Below are 12,230 nucleotides of genomic sequence, written 5' to 3' on the forward strand. Positions count from 1 at the left end.
GAATCAAAGCTGCCGAGTCTCCACTGTGGCGTGAGAATGCAAATCTGAAGCCAGTCATGCATACCAGCTTTAATCCAACATCTGTTACTTGATTCTTCCTGTTTGAAACATCTGGAGGTCCAGATGATTGAGTTTCATCTTTCTGGTTTAAACTTTGATCCAAAGTTTTCAGTTGTATTCTAAATTGGACTGGATCATTTCTCCTGACTTCTGAAGGTTGTTCAGAGCTTCTCTCTGGACCTTGGCGGATCTTTCACTCATGTGGAGAAAGAGAAACAGCTTATTAAAGACTACAGGTCAGCGTGAGCCCGTGGTTACAGCGGGAAGGTGGTGTGATGATGGGGGTGGGGCAGCATTCTGCAGCCTCACATGAACCCAGAATAAATAACGGTTCTAGATCTTCTCAGCTTCCATGAGGATCTTGCTAGTTGTTTGAGGAGGTTTGATGTTTTAGATTAATCTCAGAACCGGTTACCAGTTACATGTGATTAGTTTATCCGAGTTGACTTGGTGTCTCAGGAGCAAACACCTGGTTTGTACCTTCAACTCCTATTAGCTCATCTCCTCAGTCTGCCATTAAAGCCTCCAGATGGAGCAGCAGTTGTTGGCGAGAAAACGACGAGGGACTGGAAAGCAGACAGCTTCAGTTTCTGGTCTTTAATCAGCAGTGATGACGCCGGAAGTGCAGCAAACTTCCTCGTCTATTTCCTGTTGATTAGAGTTTCAGCCACTAACTCGGAATGGAACCTTAAAGGCGCCGAAGATCAGACACAATTCAGCCCAAAGAACCAGAACCTGATTCTGCACGTTTGATAGATGGTGTTTATTAATAATCCCTACAGAAATAAAAGCATTAAGTCATTTCCCATCATGCCGCGCTCCAACAGAGGATCCAGAGAGAGTTCTGATTCTGTCGTTCAAAAGAGAAATCTGACGTCAAACTCCTGAAATAAAAAACGTTCTAGCATAAATAATTTATTTCACAAACAGAAAAACAAAAATCTTAGTCAGACTTTTGTCCAACAGGAACTTTCTGCAGTTTTTGGTCTTCTGGTGTTTGTCAGCGTCACAGGTGAGAAACACCTGTTCACACCTACTTCCTGTCTAACCTGAGGGCTGCAGAACAACTGAGACTTTTCATACGGACACCGGCAGGGGCTGATGAGAAAAAGAAAAGCTTGTAAAGGAAGTCTGAACCGGACCGAACCGCAGCTCGAATCAGGGTTCTCCTCCTGGTCTCGAGCCCTGCGGGAACCAGAGTCCAGCTGAGATCAGTGACTCTTCTTAGACGAGCCGAACCCTGAGAAACCCATCACTGCCGCCATCTCGTCATCCTCCTCAAAGTCCACGTCCTCCTCGGCCCGCCGCTTCCGCTCCTTCTGCTTCTCCTTCTTGTAAGCCTTGGCCTTCTCCTCCTGACAATACCAGAACCAGAACAAACGGGCTCAAACCAGTACTTTGGGTCTAAACAAGAAAGAGGCCTGTTCTCCTGTCTAATTATCTAAATTAGTCCAAAACTGATTGTAGAGGAGTGGTCCGTAAGGGTCAGAACCGAACCTCCAACCTGGACTGGATCACCATCGAGTCACACTCCATCAGAACAAGTTTCAAGATGGTCGGGTAAAAAAGCACCTGAAAATTCTCCTGATGCAGTTTTTCATCCTGGCCTGGAACGTTTAGATGAAGGTGTGAATTTTAGCTCATCTGTTTTTGTCCGCCCACCCCGGCTCATCCCTTGAGTTATGGTTAAAGGTCAGAGAGAAAATTCAGCCGATTTCCAGTTAAAGCCTACTTCAGACCCTCAGGAATGATCCAATCAGACCATCACCCAATAATATTTTAGAATGAAATCACATGACCACAGGAGGCGTGGCCTCTATGCTAACCTCTTCTCGTAGCTCCTTCAGGCGCTCCTCAAAGTCGTACTCTTTCTGCTTCTCCTCCAGCTTCTTCCTGTTCACCTCAAACCGTTTCTTCACCTGATCCAAAGACGAGCGCTCCACCCGCATCGACATGCCGAGGTTCCTCTGATCTGTAGCACGTGCACGCACGAACGCACACACACACACACACACACGCACACACACACAGGTGTCGGCACCCGCAGAGGCATCGCGGCTGCTGTCGTGTTTTCCGGGTATCCAGACTCACGTTTTTTGCCGTTTATGTGATCCAGGAAGTTGATGGAGTCCTTCACCACGCAGTCACAAACGTTGCAGTAATATCTGAGTCAGATGAAGAACGAAGCTCGCGTTAGAATTCTGTGCTGATGGACCAGCAGGACCACGTTAAGTTTCAAACGACCAGAACTGACCCGCCCATCTCCGCCTGAGGAGTGGTCTTGGTGATGACGATGGTCTTCCCCAGTTTGGACTCCAAGTCCACCTTGTAGTCCCGGTGGCGCAACAGGTCCCGTTTGACTGGCGGAGCCGTTTTTCCTGAAACGGATGATTTCATTAATGATTCCATCACCATTTCATCAAATGTTTAAATAAAATAACTTTCTAAGGAAAAAAACACATTGTGTGAAATGAAGAGCAGTCGTGGTCTTACCATCTCTCCTCTCACGGTCCCGCTCCTCTGCCAGTCTCTTCTGAGCGAGGTTTTCATACTCGTCTTTGTCCCACTTCCGACGGAAGTCGGTTTTACTGGACTGGAGAGAAAATCCAACCATCAAATTCTAGAGGGACTCTGACCAGCAAAAACACCACTTAGAGAATGTTAATTAGATCTCGGAGTAAAAGGAAGCGAGGAAGTGTTTTGGTAACTAGGTGCTGGTGTCCTCTTGTAGCTCCAGCTGGTTAATGCCGAGCCGTGTGGACAGAAGAATACTTTAGCTCAACTAAAGCTGGAGGATGAACCGCTCCGACTCAAAACGAACTGATGAATATTCAAAGCATTTTAGAGAAAATAATCACTTTGTGAATCTGCCGAAGATGAAAGAGGGGATAAAGGTCACAACAGTAAAAACATAAAAGTGTTAGAATAAACAAAAATGTCATTAGCATGATGGTCACACATCCTCGAGGATCGATGAGAGTCATCTGTGAGGTTTCAAGGTTATTTAACACTGCGCTGTTTCCGTCAGAATAGAATAAATCTTAATGACACGTTATCTTATCTTTGTTTTTAAGTTACATTTACATTTTCTGACGTTTCAAAAGTACCATAACATTAGATTATATATTGGTCACTGTTTGAATAAGTGTTGGAGCAGAGTAAAACGTAATTACTAATTAACCTATTTATGAATTCATACATTTTACTTACATAAGAATAATACATTCCTCTTGATTTTGTTCGTAGTCTTTTATTATGTTTTGAGGTGTCCATTTCCGTTTTATTTTGGCAGGGCGGAAGTTGTTATCGGAGACGCTGCCAGCGGAGATAACGCTAACAAGCCGAACGTTTTGTGGCATTTTCGCTTGAACCCAACAAATAAAACCAAGGCAGTACAAACGATAGCAACTTGACGTTATAATTAAATATAGAAAAGACTGGAAAGGCGGACAAGTGTTGACTATCACGTTTAGTTTATTGTTTGTTAGCTAGCTAGCTATTAGTTGCGGCGGCGCTCTGGCTCTTTGTAAGCGGCTTCATTTGCAGCTTTTAGCGGCGCTGATCAGAAGAATGACCCAGAAACAGAGTCGACTCAACCACACACGTAGCTAGTGAAATAAAATACACAAAAAATTAAAACAAAGCAAAAAACTCACCCCGCTACCAGACGCCATTCTGTTGATTTTTGGACCGGAAACGGCTACAATGTGTTTTAATAAACTACAGCGCCGCCTGCAGGAGTCACAAGGCTTGACAGTGAATATGGAGATAAAATCCAGCTGAATTTGGACAAAAACAAAATGAAACTAAAATTCTGCAGATTTAGGAAAACAATATTCCGAACATTTCTACCATACCAGGTTTGTTTATAAAGCACATTTAATACAGCAGGACAGCTGACCAAAGTGCTGGGGGAAAAAAGAAGAAAACTCCAAAATAACAAACAACAAAATAAAAATTTAGGTAAAAGATGGAAGGAATGATTAGTCAAAAGAATTAAAAGATTTAAAAGAAACATAATAGAGTAAATACAAGGCCCTGACTAAAAACATACTGAAAGGTTAGCCCATATCAGCGATGACACCACAGAGTAAAACACTAGAAGCCTGATTATTGATCAAAAGATAAATGATGAAAAGAGTCCTTCAGCACTGATTTGAATTTGTGTCTTTATAATTATTTTCACATATTTGTTTACTTCATTTTCGGTTAGATGTAACGCAACAACGGTAGACTGCTTTGAGTAGAAAATATTAAACGACTCGTTTGTATTATTTTAATTTATATTTATATTATTTTCATTTTTTTATTGAAATGAAAATGTCTAAAACACCATCATATACTGGGATGCAAAAGGTTGGCCAGACTTGTTAATCTGGAGGATTTTCCTGTATAAAATGTTGGTTGTTACGATAAACAATGGACAGCAGCAGCTCAGGAGGTTGAGCGGGTTGTCCAGTAATCAGAAGGTTGCAGGTTCGATCCTGGCTCCGGACAGAGAACTTTGCTGTTGTGTCCTTGGGCAAGACACTTAACCCTACTTGCTTGCTGGTGGTGGTCGGAGGGACCGGTGGCACCTGTGCTCAATAGCCTCACCTCTGTCAGTGCGCCCCAGGGCAGCTGTGGCTACATCGTAGCTCATCACCATCAGCATCTGAATGTGTGTGTGAATGGATGAATGATACACTGTAGTGTAAAGCGCTTTGGAGTCCTTACTCTGAGAGGCGCTATACACGTGTGGATCATTTATCATTTAAAAGTAGTTGCTAAATATGTCAAATAGGAAAATGGGCAATAATTGTTGCAAAATTAGGCAGGTGCATGAAATTGGGCACCACAAACACTAAATAAACTTAAAATTTAGTAGATGTTTTGCAGAAACAACAGCCTCTAAATGCTTCCTATAGCTTCCAATGAGAGTCTGGATTGTGGTTGAAGGTATTTTGGATCACTCTTCTTTACAAAACATCTCTAGTCCATTCAGGTTTGATGACTTATGAGCATGGACAGCTCTCCTTAACTCAAACCACCGATGTGCAGTTCCAGAATGACTTACTTGTTCCTCTGCATGAATGCCTTAGTAGACATCGAGCCGTGTTTGGGGTCGTTGTCTTGGTGAAAGATCCAGCTTTCAGAGTGAGGAAGCAGCAGTCTGGCTTTTACACAGAGACTGCAAGACCTTTGCAGGAGACCTTGACAGTTCTGTTTTCTTGTATGTAAAAGAGAACTGAGCAGAAGTTTCTGGATTTGGAGGCCAGATAGATAACGGGTTTATGTCTGCAAATGAAAGGTTATCTTGTGGTCAATTAGATGGTGAAAAATTGACTCTTTGGTACGTTACACATGCGTCCCTCAATTTTAACAAATTTCCCAGTCCCTGCACTGGCCACAGCCCACAGCATGATGGAACCACCACCATGTTTTACTGTAGGTAGCAGGGGTTTTCTCTCAATGCTGTGTTCTTTTTCCTCCATATATATATAAAAATCCAAGGACATTATCAGAGAGAGGTGAGGGTCGATGCATTTTTATCATCGGCCCTGATCATCAAGGGGCGTGGCCTCACGGCGGTGGTCCCGTTAGCTGAGAGGTACCGGAGCGTACCGGCCCACTCAAAGCTCTCCATCAGTAACGTTTTCATGTAACAAGCTCCAAGTTTCGTAGAAGTTCAAGATTAAGAAACATTTAATGAATGCGGTGAAACGGTCTGCTGCTGTGACGTCTGTCTGTTGCGTCATAAACGTTTCCAAATGTTACATTTCAAAGAGAAAGTATTCCTAAACGTAGTCTGGCGCAGACTGACGCGTTTCTGTTCAGTGGTTACTTGTCCAAGAGGTCGAGGTGGAGACAGGTGCACGGGTCTGTTAAACCCCGCCCACTGGGCACAGGTGCGGCTCATTAAAAGGCTGTGAAAGCGGAACGAGCGCGTGCCAGTCGGAACCTCAGGAGCCGAGCTCAAAGAGCAGAAATGTCCACCAGCGGAGTAGAACCTGCAGCCCAGAACCCGCTGCTGTCCTCCAGGTAGGAACCAGAACCTGAACAGGTTCGTGTCGGGCTCAGATTTACAAGTTCTTATTTAAACTCAAACCTAAACTCTGAAGCAGTTTTGCTGCATCAAGCAGTGGTGCTCTGTTTATGGAGGGTTTGAGTGGATCTTCAGAGCACAACCAGCTGGTTCTTCTTTCTGATGGTTCCACCTTTCTCTCAAGCTCAATCAATTTCCCTCTGGGATTAATAAAGTATTTTTAAATTGAACTGAAGTTCAATGAAAGCCGTCTTTGGGAGATTTTCCCCTGAGTTTTGTCTTCCAGACAAATGGGACCTCGAGAGAAATCAACTGAATTCCTCATTTGAACCATGAGGTCATGGTCCTTGGATCTAAACGGGGGAATTCTGACATTCTTCTTTTTCCTGCAGTTCTCAGCAGAACATGCAGGTTTCACAGTTGATCCCATCATCCAGGAGAAGGAAACGCCACCATCACAGCAGCCATTCCTGGTTTCTGCGCTGAAATTCCTAAATGAAAGTCAAACGTTTCCCAAAACTTCTCAGAACAAATCAACAGAAAAAAGGAAATGCTTTAGAGTATTTCCCATAGGTCTTTGTGGATTTTCAGGACCATTAAAGGAAGGAAGCGGTAGTTTTAGGTGGGAAAAAGTAGGATCTTCGTGCTGGTTTAATTTAACTCGCTCCAGTCGTTTGGGTCAAACTGGACTAAAGCCACATGACTGAAACCCAAATGCTACCTTTACTGTTTACGTGCATCCTGATGCCCTCTGGTGTTTGGATGTAATTAAACCAGCATGAGGATGATTGTGTGATGGAGCACAGACGGGCACCAGTAAGACCAGTTGTTGACCTGTGACCTCCGCTGTCAGCTTCTGTTTCAGCCCCTGGTCGTGTGCTTGTGCGAAGGCTTGGTCTGAAGCAATGTGGGGCGGCGTTCCCAACCTGCGGCCCACCTCCTTGGGATGCTCCTCCCCTGAACCATGGCTCCTCCCTGGCTGCAGCTCCGTCTACGACAGCCTAGTCAGGTAGGAGGTGCAGCAAGACGGTGAGGTCCAGAGAGAAGCAGTTTGGATTTGCTTCCTGTCCTGGATCCAACCCGTGGGAATTGGAGCTGGAACGACTGAAGTGTCTGGACTTGTGTCTTAAATGTTTTGATTATTAGACAAACTTGATTAAGGATTCTCTCTTCCAGTAGCGTCTCTCCCACCCTGTCTCCTCCTGCTGCCAGCAGCCTGAGAGGACGAGAACGAGTAGCCGGCAGCAAACCTCGCAGGTCCCAACATCTCATCCGTGCATCACATGGGCTTTCACCATTATTTGGTCTAAATCAGGAGTCTAGACTGCTCATCTGAACTTTCCCAAATTGCGTGGATTAAACTGGATGAAACTTATTTTTTCTGTCTGGTTTGGGTCTCTCTGTGCAGGCCGTCCATCTTGGAGCGATGCATCCTCAAAGTGTCCACCAGCAGTGTGGCCGTGGGGACGGATGACGTGGACAGGAGGTGAGTGACGTGTCTCTCTGGGGCTGCACCTGCTAGTGAGTGATGTAATCCAGGTCGGTCTGGAGAAACGAAGGATAAAAATGCGTTTCCTGCTCCAACACTTGATTCTAGACTGCTGCAGACAGATTGCTTGAGGACATTTTGACCTTGTGTCCTGCAGATCCTCCTACAGCCGCTGCTATGGCCGTCTGCCGGACCCGGCCAACACGGAGACCAATGCCGCGGTTCTGAAGAGGCGGCAGAAACAGATCCAGTATGGCAAGAACACCAGCGGCTATCAGAACTACCTGCAGCAAGTCCCAAAGTGAGAGAATAATCGGACACCACACCTGAAATGAGCCCCGCCCCCAATACTCGGTGTCCCTGATTTTTATCCTTAGACACCTGCGGGACTCAAAGCTCCACCCATCTACTCCTAACAAGTACAGGAAGTACAGCCGGCGTTCCTGGGACATGCAGGTGCGTCTGTGGAGACGAGCGCTGCACCTGTGGGACCCTCCTGTCAGCGACCATCCTGTCAGCGACCAATCAGATGCCTTGGACACACCTGACCCGGTGGAGCAGCTGTAGGTAGACCCCAGTCGGTCTTGTGGTTTCCGACCAACATGGGCCCAATCCCAATACTTGCACTTCCACCCTTCAACTGCACGATCCGCACCAGGGGTGCAGTGCGGCGTGTCCCGATTCTCAGGTGTGGAACTACACGCCCCTCCACCCAAGTCTACAATGGTTGCAGACTTGGGTGAAGTGGACTCGCTCAAGTGCCTTTTCTGGAAATTTTTTTTTTTAATGAAATTGGTTCATTTTAGGACGACTACTTGATGCTCTGGATGTCTTAGACAAAGCAGCAATGACTTAAAATTTCAATTGTTTTGAAAGTTGTCAAGTTTTAAAGCTTTTAAAAAAACTTCAGTGACCAGCATCCCAGCATGCGTTGTGGTCAGCGACTCGATGCTCCCCGTCTCTGTTCGTCAATTATTTGCACACTTGTGCACCACGCACTCGAGGCCTTACTGCACACTTTGTCCAAGTGCACTCTGCTGAAAGGCACAATGTGTGTATTGGGATTGGGCCATGGACTCTAAAAGCTCTACTTCCTGTTTATGCTGCCCTCTAGTGGCCCCCCTGGGGGGCCTGGATCGAGTCATACACTTTTTGAATCCCAAACCTTCATCCTCCGTCCGTGTTGAATAGACTGGATTCATCTAACGTTCCTGATTTTTATTTCAGGCAGAGCCAGCTGGCAAAGATGACGTCGGACCTGTGTGAGGATGGAGACGAGCAGAGAGAAAAGGAGACTCCTGCAGCCTCCGAAGCATCCTCGGTGTCTCCTCGGCCAGTGGAGATTCCCGGAGTTTGGACTGTCTCGCTGTCCCCGGTAATGAGGGACACAGTTAAACGTTTAAAATCGGTCTGAACGATCAGCACTTTAGATGAAAGTGAACATTGGTTGGACCCATGCTTGACTCTCCTCGTTAGACGAAGTCAGGACTTGACATTAAAAGGTTTTCTGCTTGTAAAACCCCTTACCTGGTTTATCTATACTGTTTCAGCGTCTAGAAACGAGCCGCCGGCCTCTTCGGTCTCCTCCTGGCTTAAGCTCCTCCCACAGGTGTCAGGTGACTCCTGAAGATGACATGAACGACTGGCTCTGCTCCCTGATGGAGACCGACCGCGCTCCAGGTGAGGGCGAGTAGACGTTTATTCAAACAATTAAACTTTAGATGAATTGAACATTTGTTTTAACGGGAGTAGTAGCTGCTTTTGACCACTTGAGGGCATCATGGAGATTCTTAAGGGGACAGTTGGAACATTCTGAAGTTGTTTGGAGCAAATGTTTTACATCCCTCAGGATTGATAAGCTAACGGCTAGTGTGTTTCATTTGTCTTAAGTTGGCTACGACTGAATATCCAGACACTTCCTGTATGTTAAAGCATTAGATCATCTGCCAGTGTTCCTGAAACGGCCTCATCTTAACCAATACGATAGTAGCTGAACTTGGACAACCGCAACACTCTGATCCAAAGCCTGGTTTACACTTCCTGGTTTACACTTCCTGGTTTACACTTCCATCAGCTCGAGTCGCGCACACGCACTGGCGGAGATGTTTACTCTTAGATTTCATCAGCTTGAGTGTTGGAAAGCAATTCCCTGCCAGAGGGCGCCGCGCTTTGTGGGGCATCCTGCCACCGTTAGTCATGTATCTGGTCCACGATAGGAAATAGCCCCCCCCCCAAGGTTTCCCATCACAGCCATTCACACGCTGGTGGTGATGAGCTACGATGTAGCCACAGCTGCCCTGGGATGCACTGCCACCAGTCCCTCCGGCCACCAGCAGGCAAGGCGGTTTAAGTGTCTTGCCCAAAGACACAAAAGCAGCATTCTCTGGTTACAGCCGGGATCGAACCTGCAACCTTCTGAGCTGCTGCTGTCCTTTACGTTCATTTACTATTTTGTATTTAACACGGGCAAATTAGTCCCTGGTTGTCCTCCCCCTCTTCGTGCGATCACTACCTCTAAACCCACATTTCTTAAATTCCATCCACAAATAAAATGTTTGTTCCTTCAGCCACAGGTGACCTTTCCGAGGCTTCGATCCGTTCCATCCCAGCTGCTAAATCTTTTGGGGGTTTTTTGGAGGCCAATGGCTGTGCTGATGACAAAATTAGAGGGAGACTAGGCAGTTTTGCTTGCTTGTATTACCCCCTAGTTTCCGTTTGTAGAAGCGAAACCAAAGCCATCTTTTCGTTGTGCGTTCGTCTTTAAACCGACACTTCGGAACGCTGGGAGACGTTTCAGCTAACAGTGATTCCTCCTTAAACAAATCGGCTGTGTTCATGATCTAAAACGTGCAAGCGATGAGCTGAAGCCAGACGCAGCGACAGCTATGTTCAATTTTTTTTCCCAAGTCCCGGAAAAACTGGCAAGTGGGATAATCTGGCCACAGGGGGCGATGAGGGCTGGCTCAAGAAAGATTTCGAAATATAAAAAACTTGCACAGTTTCTCTTAAAGTAAGCTGCATCCTGGCCAATCACAAGCTGTAGCTAAAGTTGGTCATGTCTACGTGTCTCTGTACCCACGCAGACGGAAAAGTGTAAATCGGTCTAAACTCAAACCAGCTGTTCATCAGCCTCTGGATATTCACCATTTCTCTGAACAGAGGCTGTTCAGGAAGCTTTGAGCTAAACTCGGAGATGACAAACGGTTTAGTACTCCTCTAGGATCTGTTGCTGAACACGTGACCTCTGACCCAGCTCCTCTCTTTAACAGACTTTGGCTCTGATGACCAGCAGGTTCCGGCGTTTTCGGATCAGCTGTTCTGGAATCCGTACTGATCTGAAGGGGACTACTGAACCCACCTGGGGACCCTCTGACTTCGTGTTCATCCTGAAAGTGTTTTGTAGTTTTTGAGGATCCGGTTTTGTCTTTTAAGATTGACTGCAGGGATGTGGTCCATCCCTGGACTGAGCTCCCTTCATCCTTTGTGTCCATCCCGAGGACAGGAGGAAGGTTGGACAGCTGGACACTGATATTGTTGATTGCACTTTTTTCTGTCAAACTGCACTTGTCACCTGTAAGTCTGCACTGAGGGGAAAAATGTCAACTGTTCCTGAAGCTTCACTCTGGTCCACCATCACGTTGGTGCTCTGCTGTCTGGATCGGCTTCTCCTCCTCACATGCCGCCATGTTTTTTCTTAAAAACAAAGCTCCTGATCAGTGGAGAGAGCCGGCTGTTGCTTTGTGTGTGTTTGTTTTACTTTGTGCTACTTGAAATAAATCAAACTTGATAATAAAGATTTAAATAAAGTATTCTAAAATTAAAGGCTGATCTGATCTTTAATCCCCAAAACTGGATGGAAACGGGGGACTGAGTTTGTAAAACACAAATCATACAAATGAATTTCATGTAAGAATCAAAATGAATATTAAAAAATATTTGGGTAACACGGGCGCTTGGAAAAACAAAACTGACAAACAGCAGCACTAAGATACGTTAAATGTCCTTTTGTCTTCGTTAAAAATGAAAATTCCTTTAAGATAATTTCTCATACCTCATATCCTCATAGAAGGTGTTAATCTAAGGGCAGAAAAACGTCTCAAAAGGAATGTGTGTGTGTGAGAAACTCTTTATTTGTAACTTGTTTACATTTTCATGTGTAACTTAAGGTCCTACACATAAAAATCATTGAATACATCACCTGGTACACACGAATCACTTTACAAGTACAAAAATCCTTTAGAGACTTGTTTCTAACCTGACTTGGGTACATGATGCATTTGAATGCTGGGTGGAAGCTGGGAAATCTGACTTTCCTTTGGATTTACTCTAAACTTGTGTTGAAGGGACAAGTTTTTCTGTGGGAAAATAAAGAATCTCAGGATCCTGTAATTATAAAAGATAGACTTGCATTTAATTTCTAATCTAGAATCGTTTATTTAGCTAATGAGTTCATGAGCCATGAAAACAAAGTGTTATAAGAAACGACATTTGTCTAAATAAACCGTTTAAGATCAGAAATTAAATGTGCGTTTATCATTTATAATTACAGGATGCTGAGAGACTATTTTCCCACAGAAAAACTTGTCCCTTCAACACAAGTTTAGACTAAACCCAAAGGAAAGGTTCTGTGTATTTTGCGGGTTCTGTGGGTTTTGT

At 45.1% G+C, this 12,230-nt stretch overlaps 2 protein-coding genes across 3 annotated transcripts; one reads left to right on the forward strand and one right to left on the reverse strand.

Annotated features, from left to right (window-relative positions):
- Positions 1–799: 799 nt before the first annotated feature.
- On the reverse strand, positions 800–3,827 carry zmat2 (zinc finger, matrin-type 2). The gene is made up of 6 exons (XM_015975325.3): positions 3,717–3,827; positions 2,554–2,653; positions 2,315–2,438; positions 2,152–2,225; positions 1,887–2,032; positions 800–1,415 (listed from the first exon to the last, which is right to left on the reverse strand). Exons 1-6 carry the CDS (start codon positions 3,732–3,734, stop codon positions 1,272–1,274), a joined length of 606 nt encoding a protein of 201 aa, XP_015830811.1. The 5' UTR covers positions 3,735–3,827; the 3' UTR covers positions 800–1,271.
- Positions 3,828–5,949: 2,122 nt separating this feature from the next.
- slbp2 (stem-loop binding protein 2) lies at positions 5,950–11,396 on the forward strand. Of its 2 annotated transcripts, none has more exons than XM_054736949.2 (9): positions 5,950–6,081; positions 6,939–7,094; positions 7,262–7,342; positions 7,494–7,571; positions 7,732–7,875; positions 7,952–8,137; positions 8,802–8,949; positions 9,125–9,254; positions 10,844–11,396. In XM_054736949.2, the coding sequence occupies exons 1-9, from the start codon at positions 6,029–6,031 to the stop codon at positions 10,906–10,908; spliced, it is 1,041 nt and encodes a 346-aa protein (XP_054592924.2). In that variant the 5' UTR covers positions 5,950–6,028; the 3' UTR covers positions 10,909–11,396. The 2 variants fall into 2 exon arrangements, with proteins under 2 accessions (XP_054592924.2, XP_015830812.3); XM_015975326.3 differs by having other exon boundaries at positions 7,265–7,342.
- The last annotated feature ends 834 nt before the right edge of the window (positions 11,397–12,230 follow it).

Source organism: Nothobranchius furzeri, chromosome 10, assembly GCF_043380555.1.
Source record: "Nothobranchius furzeri strain GRZ-AD chromosome 10, NfurGRZ-RIMD1, whole genome shotgun sequence".
Classification (NCBI taxonomy): domain Eukaryota; kingdom Metazoa; phylum Chordata; class Actinopteri; order Cyprinodontiformes; family Nothobranchiidae; genus Nothobranchius; species Nothobranchius furzeri.